This window comes from Nilaparvata lugens, chromosome 5 (genome assembly GCF_014356525.2).
Source record: "Nilaparvata lugens isolate BPH chromosome 5, ASM1435652v1, whole genome shotgun sequence".
Classification (NCBI taxonomy): Eukaryota; Metazoa; Arthropoda; class Insecta; order Hemiptera; family Delphacidae; genus Nilaparvata; species Nilaparvata lugens.
The window spans coordinates 31,965,489-31,978,825 of NC_052508.1; the positions used below are offsets into that span (position 1 = coordinate 31,965,489).

At 35.8% G+C, this 13,337-nt stretch overlaps 1 protein-coding gene across 2 annotated transcripts in view; it reads left to right on the plus strand.

Moving 5' to 3' along the window:
• Positions 1-3,656, plus strand: part of LOC111049712 (protein virilizer) — an 87,017-nt gene extending 83,361 nt beyond the window's left edge. The window contains exon 19 of one of the 2 annotated variants that reach the window (XM_039428175.1): positions 1,887-3,656. In XM_039428175.1, the coding sequence (XP_039284109.1) occupies positions 1,887-2,128 (242 nt within the window). In that variant the 3' untranslated portion in view covers positions 2,129-3,656. The remainder of the gene's footprint in view (positions 1-1,886) is intronic. The other variant, XM_039428176.1, reaches the window with a different exon arrangement.
• Positions 3,657-13,337: the final 9,681 nt, after the last annotated feature.

The following is a 13,337-nucleotide window of genomic DNA, read 5'->3' on the forward strand; positions in this document are numbered from 1 at the left end:
ATATGCAAAACAAACCTGCAAAAATGGGGTTTATTGCCAGCTCATGATATCTTCTGCGAGTGTGGAGCAATTCAGGAGCAGGAGCACTTGCTTGTGTGCCCTCAGCTTGATGTCCAATGTAGAAAGGAGGATCTCTTTGAAGCAAATGACAAAGCCCAATCGGTTGCAAATTTTCGGAAACATGCAATTTGAAGATAATGTTTGATCAAATGTTTATATATATTTTTTATTATTATTGTTTTTTTTCACATGGGACCTGAGTATCTAAAGGTGCGTACAGATTTACGCGCCGCGAACATGAGCAATTCACTTTTAATCAGCTGATGCCAAGCTTTTTACTTTCCTTGCCCTATTACCATAGGTAAGGAAAGTAATGCTTTCCGAAAAAATTTAAGGTACCCTAATTTCATGTTTTCTATACGTTTCAAGATCCCCTGAGTCCAAAAACATGATTTTTGGGTGTTGGTCTGTGTGTGTGTATGTGTGTGTGTGAGTGTATGTGTGTGTGTGAGTGTATGTGTGTGTGTGTGTGTATGTCTGTGAAAACGATAACTCCATTCCTAATTAACCGATTGAGTTGAAATTTTAAACTTAAGGTCCTTATACCATGAGGATCCGACAATAAGAAATTCAATAAAATTCAATTCAAGATGGCGGAAAAATGGCGGATAATTACTAAAAAAAAAAAACATGTTTTTCACGTTTTTCTCGAAAACGGCTCTAACGATTTTCTTCAAATTTATACCATGGATAGCTATTTATAAGCCCTATCGACTGACATTAGTCTCTCTTCTGGGAAAGCTTCAGGAGCTCCGTAATATTCTTGAGAAAAATGGCGGATAATGACTAAAAAACCATGTTTTCCACGGTTTTCTCGAAAACGGTTCCAACGATTTCCTTCAAATTCATACCATGGATAGCTATTTATAAGCCCTATCAACTGGCATGAGTCTCATTTCTGGGAAAATTCCAGGAGCTCCGTAATATTCTTGAGAAAAATGGCGGATAATGACTAAAAATCCATGTTTTTCACGGTTTTCTCGAAAACGGCTCTAACGATTTTCTTCAAATTTATTCCATGGATAGCTATTCATAAGCCCTATCAAATGACATGAGTTTTTCTTCTGGGAAAATTGCAGGAGCTCCGTAATATTCTTGAGAAAAATGGCGGCGTACTAAAAAACCATGTTTTTCACGATTCTCTCAAAAATAACTTGACCGATTTTTTTCTAATTCATACCCTGTATAGTTATTCATCAGCTCTATCAACTGGCATGAGTCTTCTTTCTGGGAAACCAATGGGTGTCCACCCCATCCTTGGGAAATAGACTTAGTAACCTCCTTCTCGTGCATGAGGTGGGTAGGTAGCGCAGTTCATAAAAAGAACACATAGTCGAGATATTTCATCTGTAGAACAGCTGTTTTGACGACTTTAAAAAAATGACGACTAAAAAAAATCATCGAATTTCACAATTCACACAAAGAAAAAGTACTCTGAAAACAATTATATATACACATATACAGAAGTCTGATCGTAGTTTCAAATATGAGCAAGGAAAGTTGTGTGAGTGTACCACACCAGATTTTTATATCTGTATCTTACCCTTTCTGTAAAAATACAGATATAGTCAGCTGATTAAAAGTGAATTGCTCATGTTAACGGCGCGTATATCTGTACGCACCTTAATGATTGCTTGTTTGGACACGGAAAGTAAGTATTTACCCAAAAATGTTTCCAATAACTTCAATTTCATTTTTTTATTCAATTATTCACACAGACAAGGCAAATACAAAGAAACAAATATACAATAAACAATTTGTACCAGTCTTGTGTTGTACTATGTACCGGATTCGCCACATTGTCTAAGGTGGGTACTGGATTGCAGATAACCAGCAGGCGTGGCATGGGGAGGGAGGATCGGTGGTGAACACAGTGAGCGGTGGACCCCCTGGACCCTCAGGTCCGCCTCTGCACCAGTTCCGGCCGGAAGGTCCACCCCGCTTCCCCCCGGGTGGAGGCGGCGGCGGTGGCGGCGGAAGAGGCGGAATCCGCCCGCCGCACAACTGGGAGCGGTTTCCGGGGCCTATGCGCGGCCCGGGACGTCATATGCGATTTTTCACTAGATAAACTGTAACGTTTCTGAACTGGACTTGATGTATAGCGTGTGTGTGATGAACTGGACTAAATATTACCATCCTTGAGTGAATTCCATTTAAGAGAGAAATATTTCTGTAAGTTTGTATCATATTCATCAATACCCTTATCTTTCATACTAAACTATTCAGTTTAGTTTTAATATTCAATTGCGTAACTTAGTTTTACAAGATTTCACTTCTGACTCACATGTTGCCCTTGCCAGAAGGGTCTTAGAATTGAAAAATGTATTTTCCGAGCTCACACTGATAAGTAAGCATTCATAAAGTTCATGGGCATTCATCACATTCATAAGTCTCACATTGATATCCCCTTATAATGTTTCTTGGAAACTTGAAGCTGATGTCAGACAATGTAGGTTGGCATTATGACTGATCTCGTTTAGAGTAGTATAATTGACTTTATATGTATCAGAAAATAAAAAAGATGCTAAAAGGTAATTGGTCACTACATTGTCACTAACTGTTTGTTAATAACTGGAAATTTATAGTCAACAACTTATCAATTTACAGTTATTGATTTTTGTGACCAAGTCCATTTAAATATTATATTATTGTATTTATGAATGATTACAGAACTCTTAATAATTTTTGTTGTGAATGAATTACTATAATTTCTGCAGTAGTCTGTGCAATGATGGTTTGAGTAATTGGCTCAAATATGAAATAAATGAGTAAATTTTGGAATTCCCAAGTCTGCCCTGAAGTAAGACTTTCGTCCTTATTCACATCATCAAAATAACCTTACCAGTATTGTTATATAACACAATCTGCTTATTATAACACCACCTCAAATACAGACTGGTTGCTGAGGAATCATCTACGAAATGACTTTACATGGCATAGCTTGTAATATAGTAAACTGAATGACTGTGGTGCAATATGAGCCATTTTGGTAGCCTATGTGAGATTCTAAACATTCAGTTAATTTTATAATTCTTACTTGTATTTCCTTGTATTTACTTACAAGTAGTATACTTGGGTTGTTCAGAGATTTATTACAACTTCTCAAACATTTTATGTGGTGTCTAATGTGTCTAAGCAGAATACTTGGTAATTTATAATTCATTATAACATATTATTGTAACAGTCATAATGAGGTTCACTTTGAGTTGGGTTGATTGAGGGCTCAACAAATTAACATACCGCCCACAGCTTAGCAGACACAGCAAATATTGTTTATATTGAAGTCTGCAATATTCAGACTTCTAATACCAAGTCTTTAGACGTCCAAACTGAATAATACTGGATAGTGTTAACTATTCAGTTTATACTCATTTGAAGTGGTACGAGCTGGATCATGGATGGAGGTTGTGTACGATGTTTCTATGTTGTCTACTACAGTATACTGTACATAACTATTCCACCTCACCATGTAGTCCAGATTCCCTATATTTATATTGTAAATATTGTTGTCAGCTACTTAGTTTTAAATATTTGTGATGAAATATTGAATATTACCTGGATGTTTGGTAGTGCGAATTAAATTTTTCAACTACTAACAAGTATCTATTTTTATTCAGTTTTATAGAATCCTTTGTTTCAGAGTTGCGCTATTCCTTGAGAATGATATGTTTACAATCTCTTATCATATTCTCTCAACTTGAATCCAGTAACTGTGAGACTCATCTACTATTGAATGTACGTATATTTTAGTTGGGAAATTGAGTAATCAAATGTATGATTCTATTAAGTCAATCGTGAACTTGATCATTATAAAATTATATTTTTCAAACTTTCAAGCAAAAGTTACAATAATATATAAAAATAAATTTCAATCTTACTCCGAAATAGACTAGGTTAAGATTGAATAGAGAAAATGGAGAAGTCTGAGGTACCGTACTGCATTGAAATATACGAGAAATATACTCAACTTCTAAAAAATTTCTTTTACAGGTAATCTTACTTTGAAATCTGTAAGTATGTTGAGCAAACGTGCCAGACTTGACTTCAAAACACGATTTTCAATAAATGCCAAATATTAACAAAAATTATGAATAAATCACAAAACATTAAGGATCTGAAGTTTTGTATGATTTACCGTACTGAACTTGATGGAGGATTGAACTTGAAAAAAGGTAATGCAAATTAAAGTAAATTAAGATTTTTGCAAGTATATATTCTATTTTATTATTCTAATATTAATTTGAATATATATTTTTTGTAAATATCGCTAATCAAAAGTGAACCGAATTGTAATAAAAATTATTTCAACTTTTACCTGTAGTAAAATTCATAAGTTTTTATGGACGGTACACATAAATTCAAGACATTCGCCCAATGGATCAATACGGTATTAATTATTTATGGACGATAACGAAGAGAAATAATTGGTACGGTATCTAAAAAAATAAAAGACTGAGCAATGAAACATTAGTAGAGTTGTCTATACTCGGTTTTTTAGTGAGGCTATAATAATGGGAGTACAGTACTTGATTTTTACATTGGTGTTGCTATCCTTTTAGTCCAGTCAACGAAGGGTTGTAGAGGAAAAATTTTGGAATACAATTGTTTACCCCGCAGTTCTGTTAAGGGTAGTAAGGAGGTAAACATATCAAAAGTCCCTACCTCCTGTGCTTTTAGGGGTTGGGGTGGTTTTACCATTTTTTTGGTTTCTCGCATATAACTCGAAAACTACCGTATGCATCTTTCGTACATGACTATTTCATACAAAATTAGAGATTACATAATTTCCTACAATGGTGGGACCTAACTGGTCCAAACAAGGCTGCTAAGTCAAAAATTGTGTTCAAATTACTCCCTCCAAATATACCCTTTTTTAAACATTCATTGGCTAGACTATTCTCTATTATTCGATAAAGCAGATAGCTCTATCCTTTTCTACCTCTGCAGAATTGCTAGAACGTATCAATGTAGAAGTATATTTAATAAACAAAATATTAAATCGCAATTAACTTATGAAATTGTATTACTTAATCATTGAAAAATATAATTTCTTTACGAATAAAATCTAATTTATTATTTTCAACAAAAATGAACAGTTAATACATATTAGATGTACCGGTATCAGATATCCTCTTGATGTAGGCTAGCCCTACGTGGATATCATGTGAGCACGGTTGTTGTAACAATATTCACTGTTCCAATTGTGAATGATGAGGATTATGCGAATTATCATGAGAAGTCAGTCTGTTATAACAGTTTGTTTCGCTGGTTTGCTTTTCTGCGTTGTGTTGTGTCGACTCTGTAAGTGTGTGCATAGAAGTTATCGTAGACACATAGGGTATGTGGTTACGACATGCATTAGGGTATGCATAAATGAGAAGAACAGGAGCAAGTGAGGATCTCACTAGCTCGAATGGAACTCCTCAGTCCTCAGCATGTAGCTGAGTGGAAGCACAGCTCTCCGGAACTGCAGAAGCATGGCTATCTGGGTTGTTTGGCTCTGCAGACATGGAGGTCTGGCAAGGAAGAAGCACGGCTGTCGTCCGGAACTGCAGAAGCATGGCTATCTGGCAGGGAGGAAGCGTGAGTTGTTTGGTTCTGCAGACATGGAGGTCTGGCAGGGTAGAAGCACGGCTGTCCGGAACTACAGAAGCATGGCTGTCTGGCAGGGAGGAAGTGTGTCTGTCCTGAGGTTTGGCTGAACAGAGTATTGTTCGATTTAGAGGTTTGAGACATCGTTGGTGGGGACGCGATAAAGCCCACAAGGTTGAGGATCACATGCTGCTATTCCTAATTATTGTTCAAGTTTCGTTGGATTCAGGAGAATCCAAATTGTTTGTTATTTGCAAGAATTGAATTTGGCAATTTAAAAAAAAAATTGCTCAAAATAAGAAAGAGCAAGTTAAGGCATGTACTACATTGTAAAGAGGATAATTGTGTACAGGATTGAGAAAACTGAATGAAGAACCAAATCAAAGGTTTTACACACAATCGTCTACCACCTTATAAGGAAATCTGGATATTGGAGACCAATATCCCTAAGGGAGGATAGTGATGTGTAGGCTAGGCCCTAAGTGGATATCATGTGAGCACGGTTGTCAAGGTGACTGTTTTAGCAACGAACATTTACAAGTAAATAACTAGTTGTTGAAGTTAGAGTTTTATGAGGAGATTTATGAGAGATGTTAAAAGATGATGTTTTATTCTATTTTTAATCTTGTTCAATGTAAACTTTTAATAAATAAAGTGTAAATTACAAAAGCACATTTACAACACTCTATAAAAGGCAGTGGCAAGACAGAGGATCAGCAACGCTGTTTTCCTATCTTACTCCACTGCCATTATAACGTGTACCTCATCATAGGAGCCAAGAAACGATGAAACACACATGCGCGTGATAGAGTGAAGAAAGTACTCCAGTCAAGAGGTATGGTAGTGGGAAAGGGCCGTTTGGGGAATTAACACCGAACACGCTGGATTTTTCGTGCAATGATTTTGGAGTAATGGACAGCTTAAAACAAAACGTTGACCCTCTAACCTCGGAGCTTTTTTACAGGATGCCCCAAAACCCTCGAATATTCGACTCCTCCAGTTTCCGGGATTTTTGCCAAATCGGGCCATCGGACGGAAAAAACGCGCAATGCTATCCAGAAGGAAACTGCAAATATCTTCGGATGGTTTGGGTAACGCGGAGTATAGTAGAATATTTGACAATAAATTCTCAAAAACATTTCCCATACCGGTACGGTAATTCCTAAGAAGCGCTGTAATCTGTAAACCAGCACTTCGCCAAATAGTATTCCCTTTTCTTACCGTTCTAAAAATAGATAATTTTGCAGTCAGTTGAATTAATTCCAACGTAAGACTTATACAGGGTGATTCTTAATTATGGTAAAATAATACGGTTAATACGTGATAGTAGAGGTAAAAATAAGAAAAAAGTTCTTATAAACATAATTATATCCATAAACGCTCATTAGCGAGCTATACAGGGTGAAAGATTTCGCCCGGAATTCCTCTGAAGAAATACACTGATGCTGAATTGTTTGGGGACTAGTTTTTGAAAAACTTGTGGCGGATTCATATGGAAAAATATCTGAAAAATTGAATAAAACTAGTCTGGAAGCTGTAGTGTGAGTAGTTTTTGAGAAAAAAGTTGAAATATGCAAAAAATCTAAGTAGAAAAACACAGACTTCTACGTTTGATGCCCAATAACTTTCTTTAATGACCAGTAAACAAATAATTTTTCGCAATAAAAATTGAAGAGAATTTAATTCTGAAAACAATTATGTAAGCTGTGTAAATTAAATTTGAATAAAAGTTGAATAAAAGGTATTATTATGTAGTACATTACACCACAAAAATTTGCTGTTTTATGAGGAGAGAACTAATAACTCATAGGTTGTAGCTGATAGCAAACAAAACATGGATTTGAATAACAGCTGTTCAAAAACAGCTGATTCATTTTGTTTCAAATAAGAAAATATTTAAAAGAAATTATCAGCTGAAAATTATTTTCAGAAATATTTTAGCTCACTGTTGAACAAAACAACAAACTGTAAGTTAGGCCTACTGTAACCGCGCTGTGTATTTTGCTTAATCTATTAACCAGTTATTTGTAACCATTTCACTTTGCTTTTGTGATAAGTGTTAACTTTTTAAAAAATGGCAGGTAATTTTAGACATTATTCATACTCCGAATTAGCTGACATGCATTTAATGTATGGGATGGGACACTGTAATACTGTAGTACTGAAGCAAGACGTTTGTATCAAGAGAACTTTCCTAACCGACTATGTCCAAGTTCAAGATTTTTGGCCACTATTCATCAACGTCTGTCTGAAACAGGTTCTTTGATGTCCAAAGAGCACATTTATGCAGGCAGACCCCGATCTACTAGGACTGTTGAGTTAGAAAGTCTTAATGAAATTTATGAACATCCAGAGAAGAGCACTAGAGAATTGTCAGTGCAGTTACATGTCAATCAATCTATTATTTGGAGGATACTAAAAGAGCAACGATTACATCCATACCACCTCCAGAAAGTTCATACTCTATTGCCACGAGACTGTATTCCCCGTGCTGGTATTTGCCGATGGTTTTAGAAAAACCTGTTAACCCAAACTCTCTAACAACCGTTTTATTTACCGTTCAGGCACACTTTACAAGAACAGCTATCGTTAACGTCCACAACCAACATATTTGGGCAGATGAATCAATGCCATCAATCCTAATCGTCCACAACATCAGTTTTCACTTTTTCAGTAAACATTTGGGCAGGAACCATAGGAGATCATCTACTTCTGTTCGAGCTTCCTCCCAGGCTTAATGGCATAATCTACTCAAACATTTTGAGAGAGGAGCTATTTATCTTACTTGAAGATGTACCTCTTTAGTTGCGCCAAAACATTTGGTTTATGCATGATGGAGCTCCAGCACACTCCCTGTTGCTGTTCGTGAACACCTGAATCACAGCTTTCCAAATCAATGGATAGGCCGAGGTGGGCCAGTACCATGGCCAGCTAGGTCACCACATTCCCACAGTCCTTTGGATTTTTACTTTCCTTGCCCTACTACCATAGGTAAGGAAAGTATTGCTTTCCAAAAAAATTAAGGTACCCCAATTTCAAGTTTTCTATACGTTTCAAGGTCCCCTGAGTCCAAAAACATGATTTTTGGGTATTGGTCTGTATGTGTGTATGTGTGTGTGTGTGTATGTGTGTGTGTGTATGTCTGTGAACACAATAACTCCATTCCTAATTAACCGATCGACTTGAAATTTTAAACTTAAGGTCCCTATACCATGAGGACCCGACAATAAGAAATTCAATAAAATTCAATTCAAGATGGCGGAAAAAATGGCGGATAATTACTAAAAAACCATGTTTTTCACGTTTTTCTCGAAAATGGCTCTAACGATTTTCTTCAAATTTATATCATGAATAGCTATTTATAAGCCCTATCAACTAGCATAAGTCTCATTTCTGGGAAAATTTCAGGAGCTCCGTAATATTCTTGAGAAAAATGGCGGAAAATGACTAAAAAACCATGTTTTTCACGGTTTTCTCGAAAACGGCTACAACGATTTTCTTCAAATTCATACCATGGATAGCTATTTTTAAGCCCTATCAACTGGCATAAGTTTCATTTCTGGGAAAATTTCAGGAGCTCCGTAATATTCTTGAGAAAAATGGCGGATAATGACTAGAAATCCATGTTTTTCACCGTTTTCTCAAAAACTGCTCTAACGATTTACTTCAAATTCATACCATGGATAGATATTCATAAGCACTATCAACTGGCATGAGTCTCATTTCTGGGAAAATTCCATGAGCTCCGTAATATTCTTGAGAAAAATGGCGGATAATGACCAAAAACCAGGTTTTTCACGGTTTTCTCAAAAACGGCTCTAACGATTTTCTTCAAATTCAAGCCATGGGTAGCTATTCATAAGTCCTATCAAATGACATGAGTTTTTTCCTTGGAAAATTGCAGGAGCTCCGTAATATTCTTGAGAAAAATTGCGGATAATTACTAAAAATCCATGTTTTTCACGATTTTTTCAAAATAACTTGACCGATTTTTTTCAAATTCATACTCTGTATAGTTATTTATCAGCTCTATTAACTGGCATGAGTCTCTTTTCTGGGAAACTAATGGGGGGTCCACCCCATCCTTGAGAAATGGACTTTGTAACCTCCTTCTCGTGCATGAGGTAGGTAGGTAGAGCAGTTCATAAAAAGAACACATAGTCGAGATATTTCATCTGTAGAACAGCTGTTTTGACGACTTTAAAAAAATGACGACTAAAAAAATCATTGAATTTCACAATTTACACAAAGGAAAAAGTACTCTGAAAACAATTATATATACACATATACAAAAGTCTGATCGTAGTTTCGAATATGAGCAAGGGAAGTTGTGTGAGTGTACCACACCAGATTTTTATCTTTGGGGACACTTGAAAACCATAGTATACAATACTCCGATTGATACCATTGAAGAACTCCGATTAAGGATTTTGAACGGAATAGAAATGATAAAGCAGACTTCTAAAATATTTTAACGGGTCCGACAATCGATGAGAAGACGTCTGAACATATGCATTAAGAACAACGGAGGTCACTTTGAACATCGTCTTTAGTCTTTTGGTATAAGTTCAATTTTACCTCTACTATCACGTATTAAATTATTTTACCATAATTAAGAATCACCCTGTATAATTAAAAACTGATTCATTGGTCATATTGTTGGTTAAAATTTTGGTCTCATGTCAAACCAACCTATAGAGTCTATTCAAATCGAAAACGTTTTTTACCGTCCCAAGTTTTAGTAACTACAAAATCAATATTTTTGTATATAAAGTCTATAAAACTCCTACTTCTATCGGCTTTGCTATAAATATATCTATAATGATGTAATTTTCACTCCACTGTCTGACTTAATTATTGAAATAGGACTTTGACTTCTGTACAATATGTTATTTGAATAGCTCGTCGAGGTTCATTGTCACGCATTTTTTCATTTTCTTTATTTTTTATGACTCAAGTTATTAATCGTTTACTACCACACAATTATTGTCATCAATACAAAAATCAATTAAATTGATGAATCATGCTTCAATGCAATCAAAGTACTTTGAAGCAAAACATTTTCTAGCAATAAAAATCAGTTACTTTCTAGTTGATAGAACTCCCTCCACCCCACTGGCCAATGACTGATTTCTTTGTCAGAAGAAGCTCAAGCCTTGAAAATGTAATGCAGATACATGTCAATCAATCTATTATTTGGAGGATACTAAAAGAGCAACGATTACATCCATACCACCTCCAGAAAGTTCATACTCTATTGCCACGAGACTGTATTCCCCGTGCTGGTATTTGCCGATGGTTTTAGAAAAACCTGTTAACCCAAACTCTCTAACAACCGTTTTATTTACCGTTCAGGCACACTTTACAAGAACAGCTATCGTTAACGTCCACAACCAACATATTTGGGCAGATGAATCAATGCCATCAATCCTAATCGTCCACAACATCAGTTTTCACTTTTTCAGTAAACATTTGGGCAGGAACCATAGGAGATCATCTACTTCTGTTCGAGCTTCCTCCCAGGCTTAATGGCATAATCTACTCAAACATTTTGAGAGAGGAGCTATTTATCTTACTTGAAGATGTACCTCTTTAGTTGCGCCAAAACATTTGGTTTATGCATGATGGAGCTCCAGCACACTCCCTGTTGCTGTTCGTGAACACCTGAATCACAGCTTTCCAAATCAATGGATAGGCCGAGGTGGGCCAGTACCATGGCCAGCTAGGTCACCACATTCCCACAGTCCTTTGGATTTTTACTTTCCTTGCCCTACTACCATAGGTAAGGAAAGTATTGCTTTCCAAAAAAAATTAAGGTACCCCAATTTCAAGTTTTCTATACGTTTCAAGGTCCCCTGAGTCCAAAAACATGATTTTTGGGTATTGGTCTGTATGTGTGTATGTGTGTGTGTGTGTGTATGTGTGTGTGTGTGTATGTCTGTGAACACAATAACTCCATTCCTAATTAACCGATCGACTTGAAATTTTAAACTTAAGGTCCCTATACCATGAGGACCCGACAATAAGAAATTCAATAAAATTCAATTCAAGATGGCGGAAAAAATGGCGGATAATTACTAAAAAACCATGTTTTTCACGTTTTTCTCGAAAATGGCTCTAACGATTTTCTTCAAATTTATATCATGAATAGCTATTTATAAGCCCTATCAACTAGCATAAGTCTCATTTCTGGGAAAATTTCAGGAGCTCCGTAATATTCTTGAGAAAAATGGCGGAAAATGACTAAAAAACCATGTTTTTCACGGTTTTCTCGAAAACGGCTACAACGATTTTCTTCAAATTCATACCATGGATAGCTATTTTTAAGCCCTATCAACTGGCATAAGTTTCATTTCTGGGAAAATTTCAGGAGCTCCGTAATATTCTTGAGAAAAATGGCGGATAATGACTAGAAATCCATGTTTTTCACCGTTTTCTCAAAAACTGCTCTAACGATTTACTTCAAATTCATACCATGGATAGATATTCATAAGCACTATCAACTGGCATGAGTCTCATTTCTGGGAAAATTCCATGAGCTCCGTAATATTCTTGAGAAAAATGGCGGATAATGACCAAAAACCAGGTTTTTCACGGTTTTCTCAAAAACGGCTCTAACGATTTTCTTCAAATTCAAGCCATGGGTAGCTATTCATAAGTCCTATCAAATGACATGAGTTTTTTCCTTGGAAAATTGCAGGAGCTCCGTAATATTCTTGAGAAAAATTGCGGATAATTACTAAAAATCCATGTTTTTCACGATTTTTTCAAAATAACTTGACCGATTTTTTTCAAATTCATACTCTGTATAGTTATTTATCAGCTCTATTAACTGGCATGAGTCTCTTTTCTGGGAAACTAATGGGGGGTCCACCCCATCCTTGAGAAATGGACTTTGTAACCTCCTTCTCGTGCATGAGGTAGGTAGGTAGAGCAGTTCATAAAAAGAACACATAGTCGAGATATTTCATCTGTAGAACAGCTGTTTTGACGACTTTAAAAAAATGACGACTAAAAAAATCATTGAATTTCACAATTTACACAAAGGAAAAAGTACTCTGAAAACAATTATATATACACATATACAAAAGTCTGATCGTAGTTTCGAATATGAGCAAGGGAAGTTGTGTGAGTGTACCACACCAGATTTTTATCTTTGGGGACACTTGAAAACCATAGTATACAATACTCCGATTGATACCATTGAAGAACTCCGATTAAGGATTTTGAACGGAATAGAAATGATAAAGCAGACTTCTAAAATATTTTAACGGGTCCGACAATCGATGAGAAGACGTCTGAACATATGCATTAAGAACAACGGAGGTCACTTTGAACATCGTCTTTAGTCTTTTGGTATAAGTTCAATTTTACCTCTACTATCACGTATTAAATTATTTTACCATAATTAAGAATCACCCTGTATAATTAAAAACTGATTCATTGGTCATATTGTTGGTTAAAATTTTGGTCTCATGTCAAACCAACCTATAGAGTCTATTCAAATCGAAAACGTTTTTTACCGTCCCAAGTTTTAGTAACTACAAAATCAATATTTTTGTATATAAAGTCTATAAAACTCCTACTTCTATCGGCTTTGCTATAAATATATCTATAATGATGTAATTTTCACTCCACTGTCTGACTTAATTATTGAAATAGGACTTTGACTTCTGTACAATATG